The following is a 17,771-nucleotide window of genomic DNA, read 5'->3' on the forward strand; positions in this document are numbered from 1 at the left end:
TCTTGGAGAGTTTCTAGTTTGGATCCGGGCTATAGGTAAGCAGGGGGGACAGCTGGAGGTAGCTTCGGACATTTCCCAGAGCTTCCCGGGATTGCATCAGAGCCCCCGCCCCTGCAGTGGACTCCAAAGGTCCCTGAAGCCTTCAGTCACTTGCTCCCTGGGACTCCGTGGGACTCCGGCTTCCTCCACATCCCGACATGGCGCTGCTTTGGGCCCTCGCGGTTCTCAGCCTCCTTCCTCTGGTGGGCGCCGAGAGCCCGGAGTGCGCCAGCATGACAGGGACGCCCCTCACCAACGCTACTCTGGAGATGGTGAGTGTTGACCTGGCCGCAGGGCTTTGCCCCTATCAATGCCTTGTGCTCAGGCCCCATCCTGGGTCCTGGAGCCAGGGTGCTGCCCGTTTCCCTGCAAAGTCTGAAGCCCTTGCAAGATCCTTCGGGGGGCTGGGGACAACACAGACTGAGTCCGGAGGGGCTTTCTGAGTAGGGGTGGCGGTGAAGGCTGATCTTCAGAGCGAACCCCTCCAGATCCACTCCACCCTTGGAGCCCCCTATTTGCCAGCTGGACAAGAAGCCCCTTAATCAATGCCCCATTCCCTCCACCTCCAGCTCAGTGGCAAGTGGTTCTATGCTGCCTCCGCCTTCCGCCACCCCGAGTATAATCAGTGGGCCAAGACGGTCCCCTCGGCTGTTACGTACTACACCTACAACCAGACGGAGAACGTCGTCTACTTCCGAGCATACATAACCCAGTGAGAGCCAGAAGCCGCCCCTGCCCTTGCTTCTGCTGCCCGCCCACCAGCCCCTCCCTCCCCCCCGGCTTGCCATGACTGCTCGGTGACCACCCTCTTCTCCTGCCCACTCTCCTGCCCCCCTCCCACTGTCTCTCCGGTGCCAGAGGGGACAAGTGCGTCTACAACGCCAGCCACATGGATATCCAGTGGGAAAACGGGACCTTGTCCAGGACTGGTGAGTGCCGCGTGCATGGGTCTGACTCGCCAGAAGAGGGCCAGGGTGGCTGGGGGGGGGGTGGGGTGGGCAGGAAGGAAGGTGTTGTGGGGTGGCTCTGGAACTGGGCACAAGGGGACAGCGCTGTGACAGGACCTCAACTTCCGCTGTGTTCCAAATCCTGGACTGTCTGTAAGGGGTCCCCTTGATACTCACAAATAACCCTCCAGTGACCCGATGAGGAAACCAAGAACCAGAGAGGCCAAGGCACTCCCTTAAGGTCACACAGGCTGGAATGAGGCTGCAGACCCAAGGCAGGCTGCAGGTCTGCCTGACTCTCGACCTTCCTTTATCATCTGGTCACTCTGAAGGGCAATGATTGGGGCTGGAGCGATAGCACAGTGGGTAGGGCATTTGCCTTGCACCCGGCAGACCCGGGTTCGATTCCCAGCATGCAATACGATCAGCTGCGCACCCCCAGAAGTAATTCATGAGTTCAGAGTTGGGAGCAACCCTGAGCATTGCTGGGTGTGAACCCCCCCAAAAAAAGAAGGGCAGTGTTGTGGTGACTCAGGCCATGGCAGCTCCTAAAACCAGGTACAGGGTGGCCTGACATGCGAAGGCACTTTTCGGGGTCTCACTTTCCCCATCTGTGACAGGGGAGCAGGACCCTTGTTCCAGGCGCTGTCGGCAGGAAGTTCAAGGTTCACCCATGCTAAGTGCCCTGTGTTCCTAGGAACACAAATTGGCAACCCTCCCCCCCTTCCCCAGCCTCCTGGCCTCCCCACCTCTGCTCCGCACCCCAGGCGCTCAGGCTGCCCCGTGGTGCTGTGGGAACCCCAGCCCCCCTGACACCCATCTCACCCAGAGTCTGTCTCCCCTCCCTACCACAGTTCAGGGTGTTCAGTACTTAGCCCACGTGGTACCCACCAAGGACCCCTCGATCTACATCTTTGCTTACCACCCAGAAGACAAGGAGAAGATGGGGCTGTCTCTCTACGGTAGGAATCCCCACCACGGCCCCCCTCCCCGGGGCCATAACTCCAGGATCCCCCCTCTGTTTCTCTGTTTCTCCCTGTTCCTCCCTGCCGCCCCCCCACACCACCACAACCCCTGCTCCTTCCGCAGCCAACACTTCACAAGTGACCCCTGAGCAGATGAGCGAGTTCCATGTGGCCGCCAAGTGCCTGGGCTTTGAGGTGTCCGAAATCATCACCACCGACGAGACAAAGGTGAGGGCAGGAGGCAGGTGGAAGAGCAGAGACCGGCAGGAAAGACGGCACGGCCACCGTGACGGGAGGAATCAGGGGAGACTCCCGTGGAAATTTAGTCCCCCATGGCCACACCCCAGGCTTCTGCCCTGAGTGAAAGGTCTTCCCCTGTCGGCCAACCTTCGCCAAGGCCCAGCCCTGATCTGCTCCCAGAATCACTGATAAAATCATCTGCTTAGTATTGTCCCAGGGGGTGGAGCCTTAGCACAGAGGGGAGGGTGTTTGCCTTGCATACAGCCCACCTGGGTTCAACCCCCGGCATCCTATAGGCCCTCCAAGGAACCCCGGAAGTCATTCCCACGTGCAGAGCCCGGAGTCAGCCCTGAGCCTCGCCAGCTGTGGCCCAAACAACAACAAATTATTCTCTCAGATATTTTACTTTTTACATCAGGAATTTCAGAGTTGAGGTAACATGGTTCCAATCATGTTAGTGCCTATGGCACTGACCTATAAACGTGTGCAATTTTGTACGTCAACACCAGAAGCAGTAACATGATTGTAACCAACATCAAGATTCCTCACCCATCTCCCCACTCACCTCCTGTTTGCCTTTTGCTGCCCACTCTTCCCTGTCCCTGGCCCCCCACCCCCAGAATCTCAGTCCTGTGATTCCAGACTAGTGTTTATCCTCAGTACTCAATACCGCCCGTCCCCTAGTTCCGTCCTTCTCCAACTCACAGAGGCACAAAATCACCTGCAACTCGACCTTGCCCCTCTGACTTGTGTTTCTGTATCTGACGTTCTCCTGACGGTCTCACTGGCCCACACACTTGGCTGCCAGCTCTCTGGGTTCCTCTTCACCTTGCAGTGCTCAGGACTGACTCCTGGTTCTGTGCCCAGGGATCACTCCTGCTGGTGCTCAGGGACCACATGGGGTGCTGGGGGTGGAAGGCAGGCGCCCTCCCGGCCGTTCTCTCCCTCCGGCCCCTGGGTCGTGGCTTCAGACCCTCTCCTGTGTTGCCCGACACTTGGGTTGTCTCCGTAGACGGCTTAGCCTCTTCTCCTACACCTGAGATCCCCGCGTGGCACCGTCTACTCACCCCGTGTGGGAAAATACTTCAACTCCCAGAGCTCAGGAGCTGGCGGTGCTGTTTTGCTTCTGATGTGAAAATGTGTGGCTCTCAGCCTAGGAAGGTCACACTGCTGGACAGCCTGGTGGGGGGCACCCAACCAGCCTTCCATTTCCTAGAGAAGGGCTTGGGAACCCAGGCTGGGGCAGTAGGTCCCGGGTCTGCAGGCCTTCACCCCATCCACCAGCAGGGGGCGTCTGGACAGGCTACATGCACAGCTGACCCCACTCCCAACCATACCAGGGGCAGAGTGGTGAGGGGTGTGGGGAGCCAGAGACCCAGGTGAGGGCTGGGCAGGCCGTGAGCACTGGGGGCATCTCATCTTTCCCAGGGTCCGCACCCCACGCTTTGTCTCTGCCGCCTGCCTTCCCCATCGTCTTCCTGGTTGCCACGTCTGGGATTGTAGCTTTAGCTGTGGTGCTCCCGTGGCCTGCAGTCAGGGCGCGGCATGGGGGCCACCTTGGCGGCGGGGGGCGTCACGTGGTGATGCTGATGGGCTTCCAAGGACTGAATGTCCAGCTGCCCCCTGTCAGGCAGGCTCTGCCCAGAGCCACGCCCCAGGCCCTTGGGTCCTCTAGGGGGTGAGTAAACTAAGGCTCAGGCGGGGTGAGGGACCCCCTTCATCACACTCCCCACCCCTCTCTCCCCCAGAGCCTGTGTGGGCCCCTGGAGCAGCAGCACGAGGAGGAGAGGAAGAAGAAACTCGAGGAAGCAGCACAGGCTTAGAGCCTGGCGACTCGGTGGCACCTTCGTGGCTCTTTCCTCCAAGTTGTCAATAAAGCGTCTCCTCTGAGCAGGCAGTCGTGTATCACTCCCGCGAAGCCCGAGGCCAGCCTGGCTGAGCTGAGCCCTCGCTGGCCGCCAGATGGACGAGGCTCGAGAGGCCCAGCCCCTGGGCTGGGATGGATCCCGGATGCACCCTGTCCTGTGGGGTGGGAAACAGTCCCTTCTTCTGTGGCATGGGAGTCTGGGAAGGCTTCTTGGAAGAGGCATCTAAGCCAGCCGAGAAGCCAGAGGGACTTGGTGACCCCCTGTCTCCTGGGCGGGATCCGGGCCGGCTCTCGTGTCAGAGCCCAGAGCCAGGTCACTCAGAGGAGTGGGTGCAAATCCCGTGTGCCATGTGAATCCGGCCCCCAGGCTGCAGGGCGATGGGGAGGGGCCTGGGGTGGGTGCTGTGAGCATCGTGGCATCTGCCAGGGCCGGGGGCGGTGGGGGGAGCCAGGGAGCACTCGGGCCTCAGCCCCGGGCACCGTCTCTCCGTGAAGCGTCCTGATGCCCCACAGGGGCCAAATGTGAGGGACCCTCACCTCCAGGACAGCAGGACGGTTCCCAGGACCAGCCCCAGGGACCACCCCAAGGCCTCTTCCGACCCCCCTGAGGCCCCCATCCCCCAACCCCACCCCTGGGGCATCAGCGCTGCCCAGAGCCGGGATCTCTCTGTGCCCAGGGGCTGAGGCTGGGGCTGCCCCTTGGGGTCCCTCTTCTCTTGACACCCGCAGAACGTGTCAGCCATGGCAAGGCCTCTTGCCCCGAGAAGGGGCTGGGTCCGAGGCTTCCCCCACCCTAGAAACGGTCTCCCTCAGGCTGCACGCGGCACTCCGTGTCTCCCTTTATTGTTTTCTTTGTATTTGGAGCCACTCCTGGCAGTGCTCAGGGCTTATTCTGGGCTCCGTGCTCAGGCATCTCTCTGTGCTCAGGGTTCGGCACCTTATGGGGTGCCGGGGATCGAACCCAGGTGACCTCCTGCAAGCAAGCGCCCTGTGGCCACTGGACTGTCACTCTGGCCCCATGACGTCATTTCCGGGGTGGTGAGGAGGTTGCCCTGAAGGAGGAGAAAGCAGAGAAGTGGCTCTGAGGGGAGGAGCTGGGAAAAGGTGGTGTGTGTGTGTGTCTGTGTGTGTGTGTGTGTGTCTGTGTGTGTCTCTGTGTGTGTGCCTGCATACAGGCGTGTTTGTGTGTACATGTGTGTGTAAATGTGTATGTGCATGCATGTCCATTTGTGCGTGCATGTGTCTTCATGTACCTGTGCGAGCATGAGTGCATGCCTTTGTGTGTGCATGTGTATGTGTGTGCATGCATCCCTGTGTGCATGTGTGCGTGCATGTGGATGTGTGTGCATTTGTGTGTGCATCCATGTGTGCATGTATATGTGCATCCATATGTGCGTGTGTGTGTGCCTGCGTGTGTGTGTTTCTGAAGCGAAGATCAGGCCAGTAGAGGCAGGAGTCCAGGAAGAGAAACATGGCGGAGGGGACTGCAGCGCCGGCAGTGGGAAGGCGCTTGCTCTGCAGGTGGCCGGCACAGCTTCCATCCCCGCATCCCACACGGTCTCCTGAGCCCCACCAGGAGTGATCCCCGAGCACAGGGCCAGGAGGAACCCCTGAGCACCAGTGGGGCGTGGTCCAACTCTCCTTCCCCCAAAGGATAACAAAGAATACAGACTCCCACCAGAGAGCAGGACCCACCTCCCGCGGGACCCTCACTCTCATCAGTAAGGCGGGACCCCAGGGTTCGGGGCCTGAGCACCCACCTTGCAGGCACCAGGCCTGGGCACTGACCCTGAGCATCAGCCCTCTGGTCTGTGTGGCCTCAGTACCCCTGGGAGTGGATCTCAGCCCCGCCGCCCCCGAGAACACAAGGCTGCAGGCCAGGCAGTGCCAAGTGAGCAGCATTCAGTCGGCTGTGAGAGCACTGCAGAGGAGTCCAAGCTCCCACTTCTGCACATCCCCAGCGGTTCTGAGACAGGCGCGGGGCAGTGCTAGAGAAAGAGAAGGGGCAGAGGGAGGCAGAGCCTGGGCAGGCCCCTCTAACAGTTCCCCCCGAGAGGGGGCTGGGCATGGTACCCCACCTTCCACCCACCTTCCGCCCCCTGCCGTGGCCGTAGAACCCGATCTCGGAGGAGACAGGCAGAAAGGCAGGCAGCGCGGGGAGTGTCTCTCTCCGACCCCCTTTTATTGAAAATCAGTCCCCGTCCTTCATTTGCCCTCATAACGAAAATAGAATCTGGACCTTCAGATATACAGACATCACGAGGCACACGTCGAGGAAATGCTGAGGTACGCGCTGTGGGGGCAGCCCGGGGTCCGGCCGGGCGCTGGCCACTCGCCTGTCCCTCGGGTAAGTCTGGGACAGAGCGTGGGGGCTGGGGACGAGGCACTGAGAGGGGCCAGTGTGGGGGCGTCCCCACCCCCGCAGGCCAGAGGGGCGGGTCTCTCCCCCAGGATATGGGACACCCACAGACGCCCACTGGCCGCCTTCGTCCCCAGGAGGTGCTGTCCGGGCACGTCCTTCCCAGGGGGGTGCAGGGGGCTGGTGCCCAGAGCTCAAGCAGCACCCTTCACACTGCGTTCGCTCCAGTCCCCTCCGTGATGTTTCTCCTTCTGGACTCCTGCATCTTCTGGTCTTGATCTTCCCTTCAGAAACACACACACACCTACAGTCACACATGCACATATGGATGCATGCACACAGACATGCATTACACATGCACACATGAATGCACACACTCACACATGGATGCATGCATGCACATATACATGCACAGACATGCATACACAGATGCATGCATGCATGCACACATGCACACACATGAATGCATGAATACACACGTGCACACACACACATGAATGCAAGCATGCACACACATACACACACACACACATACACACACACACGCACCACCTTTCCCCAGCTCCTCCCCTCAGAGCCACTTCTTTGCTTTCTCCTCCTTCAGCCCACCTCCTCAGCACCCCGGAAATGACGTCCTTGGCCTGAGTGACAGTCCAGTGACCACAGGGATCTTGCCTTCTACAAGGTCACCAGGGTTCGATCGCCAGCACCCCGTAAGGTCTTGAGCCCTCAGGGAGTGACGCCTAAGCACGGAGACCAGAATAAGCCCTGAGCACTGCCACAGGAGTAGTTCCAAATATAAAGAAAGAAAAAAGGGAGACACGGAGTAACGAGTGCAGACTGAGGGAGACAGTTTCTAGGGTGGGGGAAGCCTCGGACCCAGCCCCTTCTCGGGGCAAGAGGCCTTTCCGTGCCTTGACACGTTCTGCGGGTGTCAAGAGAAGAGGGGGGACCCCAAGGGGCAGCCCCAGCCTCGGCCCCTGGGCACAGAGAGATCCCGGCTCTGGGCAGCGCTGACGCCCCAGGAGAGGGGCAGGGGGTGATGGGGGCCTCAGGGGGGTCGGAAGAGGCCTTGGGGTGGCCCCCGGGGCATAGTGGGAACCGTCCTGCTGTCCTGGAGGTGAGGGTCCCTCACATTTGGCCCCTGTGGGGCATCAGGACGCTTCATGGAGAGACGGTGCCCGGGGCTGAGGCCCGAGTGCTCCCTGGCTCCCCCCGCCGCCCCCGGCCCTGGCAGATGCCACGATGCTCACAGCACCCACCCCAGGCCCCTCCCCATCACCCTGCAGCCTGGGGGCCGGATTCACATGGCACACGGGATTCACACCCACTCCTCTGAGTGACCTCTGCCTCTGGGCTCTGACACGAGAGCCGGCCCGGATCCCGCCCAGCAGGACAGAGGGCATCACCAAGTCCCTCTGGCTTCTCCGCTGGCTTAGATGCCTCTTCCAGGAAGCCTTCCCAGACTCCCCTGCCACAGAAGAAGGGACTGTTTCCCACCCCACAGGACAGGGTGCATCCTGGATCCATCCCAGCCCAGGGGCTGGGCCTCCCCAGCCTCGTCCATCTGGCGGCCAGCGAGGGCTCAGCTCAGCCAGGCTGGCCTCGGGCTTCGCGGGAGTGACACACGACTGCCTGCTCAGAGGAGACGCTTTATTGACAACTTGGAGGAAAGAGCCACGAAGGTGCCACCGAGTCGCCAGGCTCTAAGCCTGTGCTGCTTCCTCGAGTTTCTTCTTCCTCTCCTCCTCGTGCTGCTGCTCCAGGGGCCCACACAGGCTCTGGGGGAGAGAGGGGTGGGGAGTGCGATGAAGGGGGTCCCTCACCCCGCCTGAGCCTTAGTTTACTCACCCCCTAGAGGACCCACAGGCCTGGGGTGTGGCTCTGGGCAGAGCCTGCCTGACAGGGGGCAGCTGGACATTCAGTCCTTGGAAGCTCATCACCACGTGACGCCCCTAACTGCTGCCGTGTCCCCCATGCCACGCCCTGCCCGCCGGCCACGGGAGCACCACAGCCAAAGCCACAATCCCAGACGTGGCAACCAGGAAGATGATGGGGAAGGCAGGTGGCAGAGAGAAAGTGTGGGGTGCGGACCCTGGGAAAGATGAGATGCCCCCAGTGCTCACGGCCTGCCCAGCCCTCACCTGGGTCTCTGGCTCCCAACACCCCTCACCACTCTGCCCCTTCCAGGGCTGGAGTGGGGTCAGCTGTGCCTGTAGCCTGTCCAGGCGCCCCCTGCTGGTGGATGGGGTGAAGGCCTGCAGACCTGGGACCCAATGCCCCAGCCTGGGTTTCTAAACCCTTCCCCAGGGTCCCTGGAATCTGGAGGTAGGGTGGGTGTCCCCCCACTCCCTGGTGGTCCGGCAGTGTGACCTTCCTGTGCTGAGAGCCACACAATGTCACATCAACAAGCAAAACAGCACAGCCAGCCCTTGAGCTCTGGAAGTTGAAGTATTTTCCCACACGGGTTGAGCGGATGGTGTCTCCCGTGGATCTCAGGTGCAGGAGAAGAGGCTAAGAGGGCTACGGAGACAACTCAAGTGTCGGGCAACACAGGAGAGGGTCTGAAGCCACGGCCCAGGGGCCGGAGGGAGAGGACGGCCTGGAGGGTGCCTGCCTTCCACCCCCAGCACCCCATGTGGTCCCCTGAGCACCAGCAGGAGTGATCCCTGGGCACAGAACCAGGAGTCAGCCCTGAGCACTGCAAGGTGAAGATTAACCTAGAGATATGGCAGCCAAGTGCGTGGGCCAGTGATACTGTCAGGAGAACGTCAGGTACAGAAACACAAGTCAGAGGGGCAAGGTCCAGTTGAAGATGACTTTGCGCCTCTGGGAGCTGAAGAGGGAGGGAACCAGGGATGGTGGTATTGAGTACTGAGGATAAACACTAGGTCTGGAATCACAGGACTGAGATTCTGGGGGTGGGGGGCCGGGGACAGGGAAGAGTGGGCAGCAAAAGGCAAACTGGAGGTGAGTGGGGAGATGGGTGAGGAATCTTGATTGGTTGGTTACAATCATGTTACTTCATCTGGTGTTGACGTACAAAATAGCACACTTTTAGAGGTCAGCGCCATAGGCACTAACATGATTGGAACCATGTTACCTAAACACTAAAAATCATGATATAAAAAGTAAAATATCTGAGAGAATATTTCGTTGTTGTTTGGGCCACAGCTGGCGAGGCTCAGGGCTGACTCCGGGCTCTGCACGTGGGAATGACTTCTGGGGTAGCTTGGGGGACCTTATAGGATACCGGGAGTCGAACCCAGATGGGCTTTATGTGGAGCCCTCCCCGCTGTGCTAAGCTCCACACCCTGGGACAATAGTAAGGAGACGATTTTATCAGCGATTCTGGGAGCAGATCAGGGCTGGGACTTGGTGAAGGTTGGGCGACAGGGGAAGACCTTTCAATCAGGGCAGAAGCCTGGGGTGTGGCCAGGGGGGACAAAATTCCCACGCGTGTCTCCCCCGATTTCTCCCGTCACGGTGGCCGTGCCGTCTTTCCTGCCGGTCTCTGCTCTTCCACCCCATGCCGGCTTCTCCCCACTCGCCCAGCTGCTCAGTTACCCGACGAGATGCCAGTGGTCCAGCTTAAGCAAGCAGCGCACCCTCCCTGGGCCCCTGAGGCTGCCTCCCGCCCTCACCTTCGTCTCGTCGGTGGTGATGATTTCCGACACCTCAAAGCCCAGGCAATTGATGGCCGCATGGAACTCGCTCATCTGCTCAGGGGTCACTTGTGAAGTGTTGGCTGTGGAAGGAGCAGGGGTTGTGGTGGGGTGGGGAGCAGGGGGTAAGGGGGAGGTCCCGGAGAAACAGAGGGGGCAGTCCTGGAGTTATGGCCCCGGGGAGGGGGGCCGTGGTGGGGGTTCCTACCGTAGAGAGACAGCCCCATCTTCCCCTTGTCTTCTGGTTGGTAAGCAAAGATGTGGATCGAGGGGTCCTTGGTGGGTACCACGTGGGCAAAGTACTTGACGCCATTTTCTGAGGTCAGGAGGGGAGACAGACTCTGGGTGAGATGGGTGTAGGGGGGCTGGGGTTCCCACAGCACACACGGGGCAGCCTGAGCCCCTGGGGTGCGAAGCAGAGGTGGGGAGGCCAGGAGGCCGGGGGAGGGGGGAGGGTTGCCAATTCGTGTTCCCAGGAACACAGGGCACTTGGCATGGGTGAACCTTGAACTTCCTGCCAACAGCGCATGGAACCAGGGTCCTGCTCCCCTGTCACAGATGGGGGAAGCGAGACCCCGAAAAGTGCCTTCGCGCGTCAGGCCGCCCTGTGCCTGGTTCCAGGAGCTGCTGTGGCCTGGGTCACCACAACACTGCCCTTCTTTTTTTTTTTTTCTTTTTGGGTCCCAGGCAATGCTCCTGGGTTGCTCCTGCTCTGCACTCAGAATTACTCCTGGCGGTGCACAGGGGATCATATGGAATGCTGGGAATTGAACCCGGGTCTGCCGGGTGCAAGGCAAATGCCCTACCAGCTGTGCTATCGCTCCAGCCCCAATCGTTGCCCTTCAGAGTGACCAGATGATAAAGGAAGGTCAGCAGTCAGGCAGACCTGCAGCCTGCCTTGGGTCTGCAGCCTCATTCCTGCCTGTGTGACCTTAAGGGAGTACCGTGGCCTCTCTGGTTCTTGGTTTCCTCATCGGGTCACTGGAGGGTTATTTGTGAGTATCAAGGGGACCCCTTGCAGACAGTCCAGGAGTTGGAACACAGCGGAAGTTGAGGTCCTGTCACAGCGCTGTCCCTCTGCACCAAGTTCCAGAGCCATCCCACAACACCTTCCTTCCTGCCCACCAACCCCCCCCTCCGGCCACTCTGGCCCTCTTCAAGGCGAGTCAGACCCATGAACGAGGCTCTCACCAATGTTGGACAAGGTCCCGTTTTCCCGCTGGATGTCCATGTGGCTGTCATTGTAGAGGCACTGGTCCCCTCTGGCACCGGAGAGACAGTGGGAGGGGGGCAGGAGAGTGGGCAGGAGAAGAGGGTGGTCACCGAGCAGTCATGGCAAGCCAGCAGGGGGGGGAGGTGAGGGTCTGGCGGGCGGGCAGCAGAGGCAAGGGCAGGGGCGGCTTTTGGCTCTCACTGGGTTGTGTATGCTTGGAAGTAGACGACGTTCTCCGTCTGGTTGTAGGTGAAGTACATAACAGCCGTGGGGACCTTCTTGGCCCATTTAATATACTCGGGGTGGCGGAAGGCGGAGGCGACATAGAACCACTTGCCATTGAGCTGGAGGTGGGGGGGATTGGGGCATTGTTTAAGGGTCTTCGTGTCCAGCTGGCAAATAGGGGGCTCCAAGTGTGGAGTGGATCTGGGGTGTTTGCTCTGAAGATTGGACATCACCACCACCCCTGCCCAGAAATCCCCTCCGGACTCAATTGGCCCCCATCCCAGCCCTCGGAAGGATCTTGCAAGGGCATCAGACTTTGCAGGGAAACGGGCAGCACCCTGGCTCCAGGACCCAGGATGGGGCCTGAGCACAAGGCATGATGGGGGCTAAATCCTGCAGCCAGGTCAACACTCACCAATTCCAGAGTAGCGTTGGTGAGGGGCGTCCCTGTCATGTTGGCGCACTCCGGGCTCTCGGCGGCCACCAGAGGAAGGAGGCTGAGAACCGCGAAGGCCCAAAGCAGTGCCATGTTGGGATGCGGAGGAAGCCGGAGTCCCACGGAGTCCCAGGGAGCAAGTGACTGAAGGGTGCAGGGATCTATTAGTCCATTGCAGGGGCGGGGCTCTGATGCAATCCCAGGATCCTCTGGGAAATGTCCGCAGCTGCCTCTGGTTGTCCCCCACTGCTTACCCAGAGCCCAGATCCAAACTGGAAAATCTCCAAGAGCCCAAAAGCACAGCTACTGGGAGCCAAGGTGGGTGCGGCCTGACGCAGTGATCCTAGTTAAGATGGATGTTTAGTTGTCACAGTTTTGCAAGAGGCGTTAGTATGTTGCAGATCTAAACTCCCCCAAAGGGAAGAACAATAAGATCTGAGACTTCCAGGAGCCTGAAATCTACTGAAGTCAAGAAAATGTCCAAGATGGGACTAGAGCAATAGAACTTGGGGAGAGGGCGCTGGCTTGCCAAGCCTGTGTTGATTTCTGGCATTCCCTATGGTCCAGCACTCCCAAGAGTCATTCCTGACCATCTCTGGTGTGACCCAAAAACCAAAAAGGGAATAGAAGGTCCAATGTGGAAGACCCCCTGGCTCACGGATGTGTCCAGGCTTACTAGAGCTCATTGGGACCCATCTCCCTCGGGCTAGCCGTGGTCATCCATGTTTGCCCTGAGGACCCAGAGGGAAGGAGGGGATTCCTGCTTGAAGGGAGATTGGGGTTCTGGGGGTGTATCAATCGGGAGCTATGGGGACGAGGACTTCCGGTCACCAGGAGCACATCCCCCCCCTCACTGGGCCAGGGATGATGAACAGAAGAGTTTAACAGCGCTTCCGTGCCAGCAGTGCCCGCCTGCCAGACCCTGGCAGAAGAATTACAACATTCCCTGCCCACTCCTGTCTGTTTGCAGATCGATTATTGATTGCGTTATCTGAGGTTAACCATTTACTGATCACTCTGTTTTTTAATCCTGCACAGATGCATCAAGACCTTTCTCCTCTTAGTTTAGAGGAAGGAAAAGAAGAAGCGAAGGAGTTAATTAGACTGTAATAAAGAGGAGACTGAGAGAAAATCCCTCCCGCCCCTCATTCTTCCTAACAATCAGTGTCTGAAGAGAGGCCAAAGATAAGTACTCAGTTGAGAAACCTATCCCGAGTGCAGAATAAAAGTTAATGGAACAGTCTGTTTGACAGGAAGGTTGGTGTTTCGTAACATCAGAACAGCACCGGCCTCATCTGTGTATTTTGTTTGGCCGAGGGAAAATACAAGGATAAGGCAGAGCCAGCTAATCCTTCCACCTGAACAGCCAGAGTTACAAACTGGCAACCTGCATTCCTATGGAGTCCTAGTAATTAATTATGGGGCAAGCTGTGTTACAGCAGTGGGGACCACCCTAAACCAGCCCAGGTGAATCAACACTTGCCAAAGGAAATCCATATCTTCTAAGGCAAGACCCTATTTTGCCAAATCTTCCACCAGAACCTCTACTGCTAGGAGTCCTAAACCTTTTCAACAACAAGAAATGAGGCTGTTTTACACATAGAGATAGAATTTGAGCAATATTGGCTCTTCTGTACACAATTATCAAAGTCAAATCAATGGTTTTCTGAATGTATGCAAACTCTGAAAGCTTTCTTTCATTGGTATCTAAAATTTCAGTAAGAACTAAAAACCTTTGTGTCTAAGTGTATCCATGAAATGGTACGTGGCGTATTCGATATGCCAAAAACAGTAACAACAAGGCTCACAACGTAGACTTTAGTGGTTCCAGCTCGAGCAAATCGATGAGCAGTGGGACTACAGTGCTACAGGGCAGTTAGTGTGAATTTTCCTACCACCACCTAAGCCTGTGTCACAGGCAGAGGCTGCATAATCTATTTTGGATTGAAAATCCATGAATTTTGGCTCCCGTGAACACCCACCAAGTCTTGATCAAAACACTATGAAACCCCCACCTCTGGGCATGGCCACCCTGCAGAGGTGACCCCAGCCCCCCTAGTCATGCCCACCCCCTGCAGAGGTGACCCCAGGACCCCCCCAGGCATGCCGACCTCCCCTGCAGAGGTGACCCTGATGTCATGCTGACCCATGCAGTGTTGCTTTGCCTCTTTTGCAAGTTCATCATTTAAATCACTTTTAATGAAAATATTGTTTTTGTTTAAAACTTGATTTTATGGTTTTTTATGGAAGCCTGGTGGCCTTAGGGGCTATTCCTGGCTCTGTGTTCAGGGATCCCTCCTGGTGAGCTCAGGGGACCGGATGTGATGCTGGAGTCTACCTGGGGTCAGCCATGTGCAAGACAAGTGTCTCGAACCCTGGACTGTTCGTCCAGCCGCTGTCTGATTTTGTTCAGTTTTACTTATTTTATGCCACGTCCAGCCGTATTGGGGGCCGGTTCTGACTTCAGGTGTGGGTGTTGCTTCTCAGCAGTGCTCAGGGCACCTTGCGGTGCCGGAACTCTAACCCGGGCCTCCTGCAGGCAAAGCACGTGCCCCACCCTTTGTGGGTGTCCCCGTCCCCTGAGGGGATTTTCATCTTTGAAGGAGTCGTAGGCTCACGGGGTTACAAGAGACAATTCTCAGGTGTCCAGGTGCGTCCCTCGGCTCCCCCCGACACTGGCCTCTGGCACAACTCCTGGTCTGATGCTGAAGTGGACACAGTGGCCTTACTGAGCCGTGCCCAGGGGTCCCTGCTGCCCTGAGACCCACCCCCCCTTCCTGCCCCACTGGGCCCTGAGCTCCGGGGAGCCCCAGCGCCCTTCTGCATTTCTGTTATTTTCTGTCAGCAGAGCTGTTGGCTGTGAAGCCTCCGGCCTGCTGTTCTCACCTCCTATGTTTTCTACTGTTTTCATATTTTGTTTTTGGGGGGGTCACACCTGGCAATGTGCAGTGTTATTCCTGGCTCTGCACTCAGGAATTACCCCTGGTGGTGCTCAGGGGACCCCGAGAATACGGGATGCTGTGAATCGAACCCCGGTCTGCCGCATGCAAGGCAAACACCCTACCTGCTGTGCTATCGCTCCAGCCCCTGTTTTCTGTTTTCTAGACTGTTCCACTTCCCCTTAGTTTACCCCTTTATTCATTTGTTATAAATGTTCACTATTTTTTTTAAGGCCCCACCTGGCGATGCTCAGAGGTCACTCCTAGCTCTTTTTTTTTTTTTTTTTTTTTTGCTTTTTGGGTCACACCTGGCGATGCACAGGGGTTACTCCTGGCTCTGCACTCAGGAATTACTCCTGGCGGTGCTCAAGGGACCATATGGGATGCTGGGAATCAAACCTGGGTCGCTGCGTGCAAGGCAAGCACCCTACCCACTGTGCTATCGCTCCAGGCCCCGTAACTCCAAGTTCTATGCTGAGGAATCACTCACTTCTGGCAGTGCTCGGGGAGCCAAATGGGATACCAGGCATCGAAAGGCGGACACCCTACCCACTGTCCCATCAGGCCCCTTGTTTGTCCCTTTATATGGCGCTGAGTAGCTATCCAGGATCTCACTAGTTTGGGGTTTGAGTCCGTATCCGGTGGTGCTCACCTCAGCCAGTGCCCAGGGGTCATTCTTGGTCGTGCCGGGGAGGGCACCCAGGGCCTCTGCGTGCCAAGCACGTGCTCCCGCCTTGTGAGTGGCTGGCTCTCCCTCTCCTGGTGGCTCCTGTTAGCACACGGGGCACCCCGAGTGTGTTTTCACGCTCGGGTCTCTGGCCCTTTGAGAAGCCAAAATCACGGGCTTCTCCTGTGCTGCAGTGTGTGACTTCAGAGGGGCAGACACACGCCAGCCAGACCCTGGGGGCCTCGGGTGGGGGAACATGAGTTGGGGTGCGGGCGGGCGGAAGTCTTGGCCAGGAGCTGGAAGGGGGAGGGGGCAGGCATGTGGCTAGAAACAGCTCTGGGGGACCCCTGCAACCCCGTGTCCGGGTGTGTGTGTGTGTTGCGGGGGGGGGGCTTGGCCTCTCGCAGAACTTCCTCTCGAGGTCGGGTGGGCTTTGCCCGTCGCTCTCCTTCTCCCGGACTTGCCCCCCACACAGGGGCGCCCCGAGCTTCCTGTCTGCGACTCACTTGCTTCTTTCCGCAGCCCTTGCGGGAGTCTCGGGCTCAGAGGAGTCCAAGGGGCACGGCCGAGTGTCTGAGAAGCCCACCGGCAGCGGGGTGAGGAGCCCACCCGCCTCGCCTGCCCCCGAGACACCCCCGGCCTTCTTCCTCGCCAGGACCAGCCGAGAGTAAGTAGGACATACGGACGGTCGGTCTGTGCGGGCACTGTGGCTCATCAGGGTCCCGTGATTCGGGGCGGGAAAGTGGGTCCCCAGGAAAGGCAGGTCCTGCCGGCCACACCCTGTGTGTGGGGTTCCACGAGAGGGACTCGGGGGCCCCATCTCCAGCTGGAGGGGAATGACCCGGGGCTCCCCTGCCCCCTCCTGCTCGCACCCCGCTCTGTGTCACTGTGTTTCTCAAGCCCCTCTGTGAGCTCCCCCAGCTCATTGCTCCTCCGCCTGAGGCCATCAGCTCCTCTGGGGTCCTGAGCACAGCCCCCATCCTCGGATCCCCCCGCCCCCCCCACCTAGGCCCGGCCGGGCTGGGGGTAGTCGGCACCAGGCTCCAGCTTGGAAACCCCAACAGGCGTCTCCCTGGGGGTTGCCACGGAGACCTTCTGTCCTGGACGCTCAGGGCTCGCCACTCCCTGCCTGCCACTCCCCTGAGAGCTGCAGGGGTGCAGGCACAGAGCAAGAAGAGGGGGCCCCCCCACCGAGGGAGTGGCCAAGGAGAACCTGAGGGCCTGTGTCAGCCGGGAGGACGGACGGCCATGCCCAGCCCAGGCGCCTGGGGCCCATTGGTAGGGGTTGGGTGCTAAGAAGGGGGGAGGGGGGCACCACTGCTTCCAGCCCCCGCCCAGAGGCCATCAGGTGTGGGGCTAGCTGGAGGGAATCAAAGGATTCTACCAAATTGTTGTGTTCCTAATGAGGTCAGCCTTTCGGGGCCACCCAGCAGCCTGGCAGACAGTGGCCCACGCCTTCCGATGGGACACTCAGCGGAGTGACAGCTGAGAGCTGGGCTCTGTCCTGGGTCCCTTCCCCTCCCCCAGTCTTGGCTTCGTCTGGGGGCCCTTTAGGATGGTCTGTGACTGAGCTGTGAGGTTGGGGGGTGTCAAAGGGGGACTATATTCCTTGCCTGCAAGCAGCACAAGGGTTGGGTAGACAGACAGACAGACAAGTTCTACAGGAGCAGGGGATGGACTGGACTGACCAAGGTGATGTTATGGGGAGCCCAGAGAGAAAGGCATGGGGGCCGCGGAGGGTGGGAAGGATCCAGGCCTGGGTGTTGCTTAGGCTTCCTTCTGACAGGGGAAGGACGGGAGGCAAGGCAGAATTAAAATTTTAAAGTGCAAGGGCTGGAGCAATGGCACAGCTGGTAGGGCATTTGCCATGCACGCGGCTGACCTGGGTTCTATTTCCAGCATCCCATATGGTCCCCCGAGCACCACCAGGAGTGATTCCTGAGTGCAGAGCCAGGAGTAATCCCTGAGCATTTCCAGATGTGACCCAAAAAGCAAACAAATAAAATTAAAAAAATTTTAAAGTGGGGAGAGGGGAGGGGTTGGGAGAGGATGAGAGAGAAGAGAGTGTGAGAGAGAGGGAGAGAAGGTGAGAGAGAGGGAGAGAGGAAGGGGAGACAGACAGAGAAAAGACGGCGGTCAGCCAGGTCCTCCTCGGTGCTGCAGGAGACGCCCCGACAGCCCCTGAGTAAGTGACCGCTGGCCAGGATGG

The 17,771-nt window shown here is 58.8% G+C and overlaps 2 protein-coding genes across 2 annotated transcripts; one reads left to right on the plus strand and one right to left on the minus strand.

The window, feature by feature from the left end:
- Nucleotides 1–171: 171 nt before the first annotated feature.
- On the plus strand, nt 172–4,081 carry LOC101537786 (alpha-1-acid glycoprotein 1-like). Its single transcript, XM_004621138.2, has 6 exons — nt 172–311; nt 609–751; nt 898–968; nt 1,841–1,948; nt 2,076–2,179; nt 3,940–4,081. Exons 1-6 carry the CDS (start codon nt 198–200, stop codon nt 4,012–4,014), a joined length of 615 nt encoding a protein of 204 aa, XP_004621195.2. The 5' UTR covers nt 172–197; the 3' UTR covers nt 4,015–4,081.
- A 3,975-nt stretch (nt 4,082–8,056) lies between these two features.
- Nucleotides 8,057–12,104, minus strand: LOC101538051 (alpha-1-acid glycoprotein 1). Its single transcript, XM_004621139.2, has 6 exons — nt 11,936–12,104; nt 11,497–11,639; nt 11,274–11,344; nt 10,291–10,398; nt 10,062–10,165; nt 8,057–8,198 (listed from the first exon to the last, which is right to left on the minus strand). The coding sequence occupies exons 1-6, from the start codon at nt 12,047–12,049 to the stop codon at nt 8,124–8,126; spliced, it is 615 nt and encodes a 204-aa protein (XP_004621196.2). The 5' UTR covers nt 12,050–12,104; the 3' UTR covers nt 8,057–8,123.
- Between the last annotated feature and the right edge of the window lie 5,667 nt (nt 12,105–17,771).

This window comes from Sorex araneus, chromosome 1 (assembly GCF_027595985.1).
Source record: "Sorex araneus isolate mSorAra2 chromosome 1, mSorAra2.pri, whole genome shotgun sequence".
Classification (NCBI taxonomy): domain Eukaryota; kingdom Metazoa; phylum Chordata; class Mammalia; order Eulipotyphla; family Soricidae; genus Sorex; species Sorex araneus.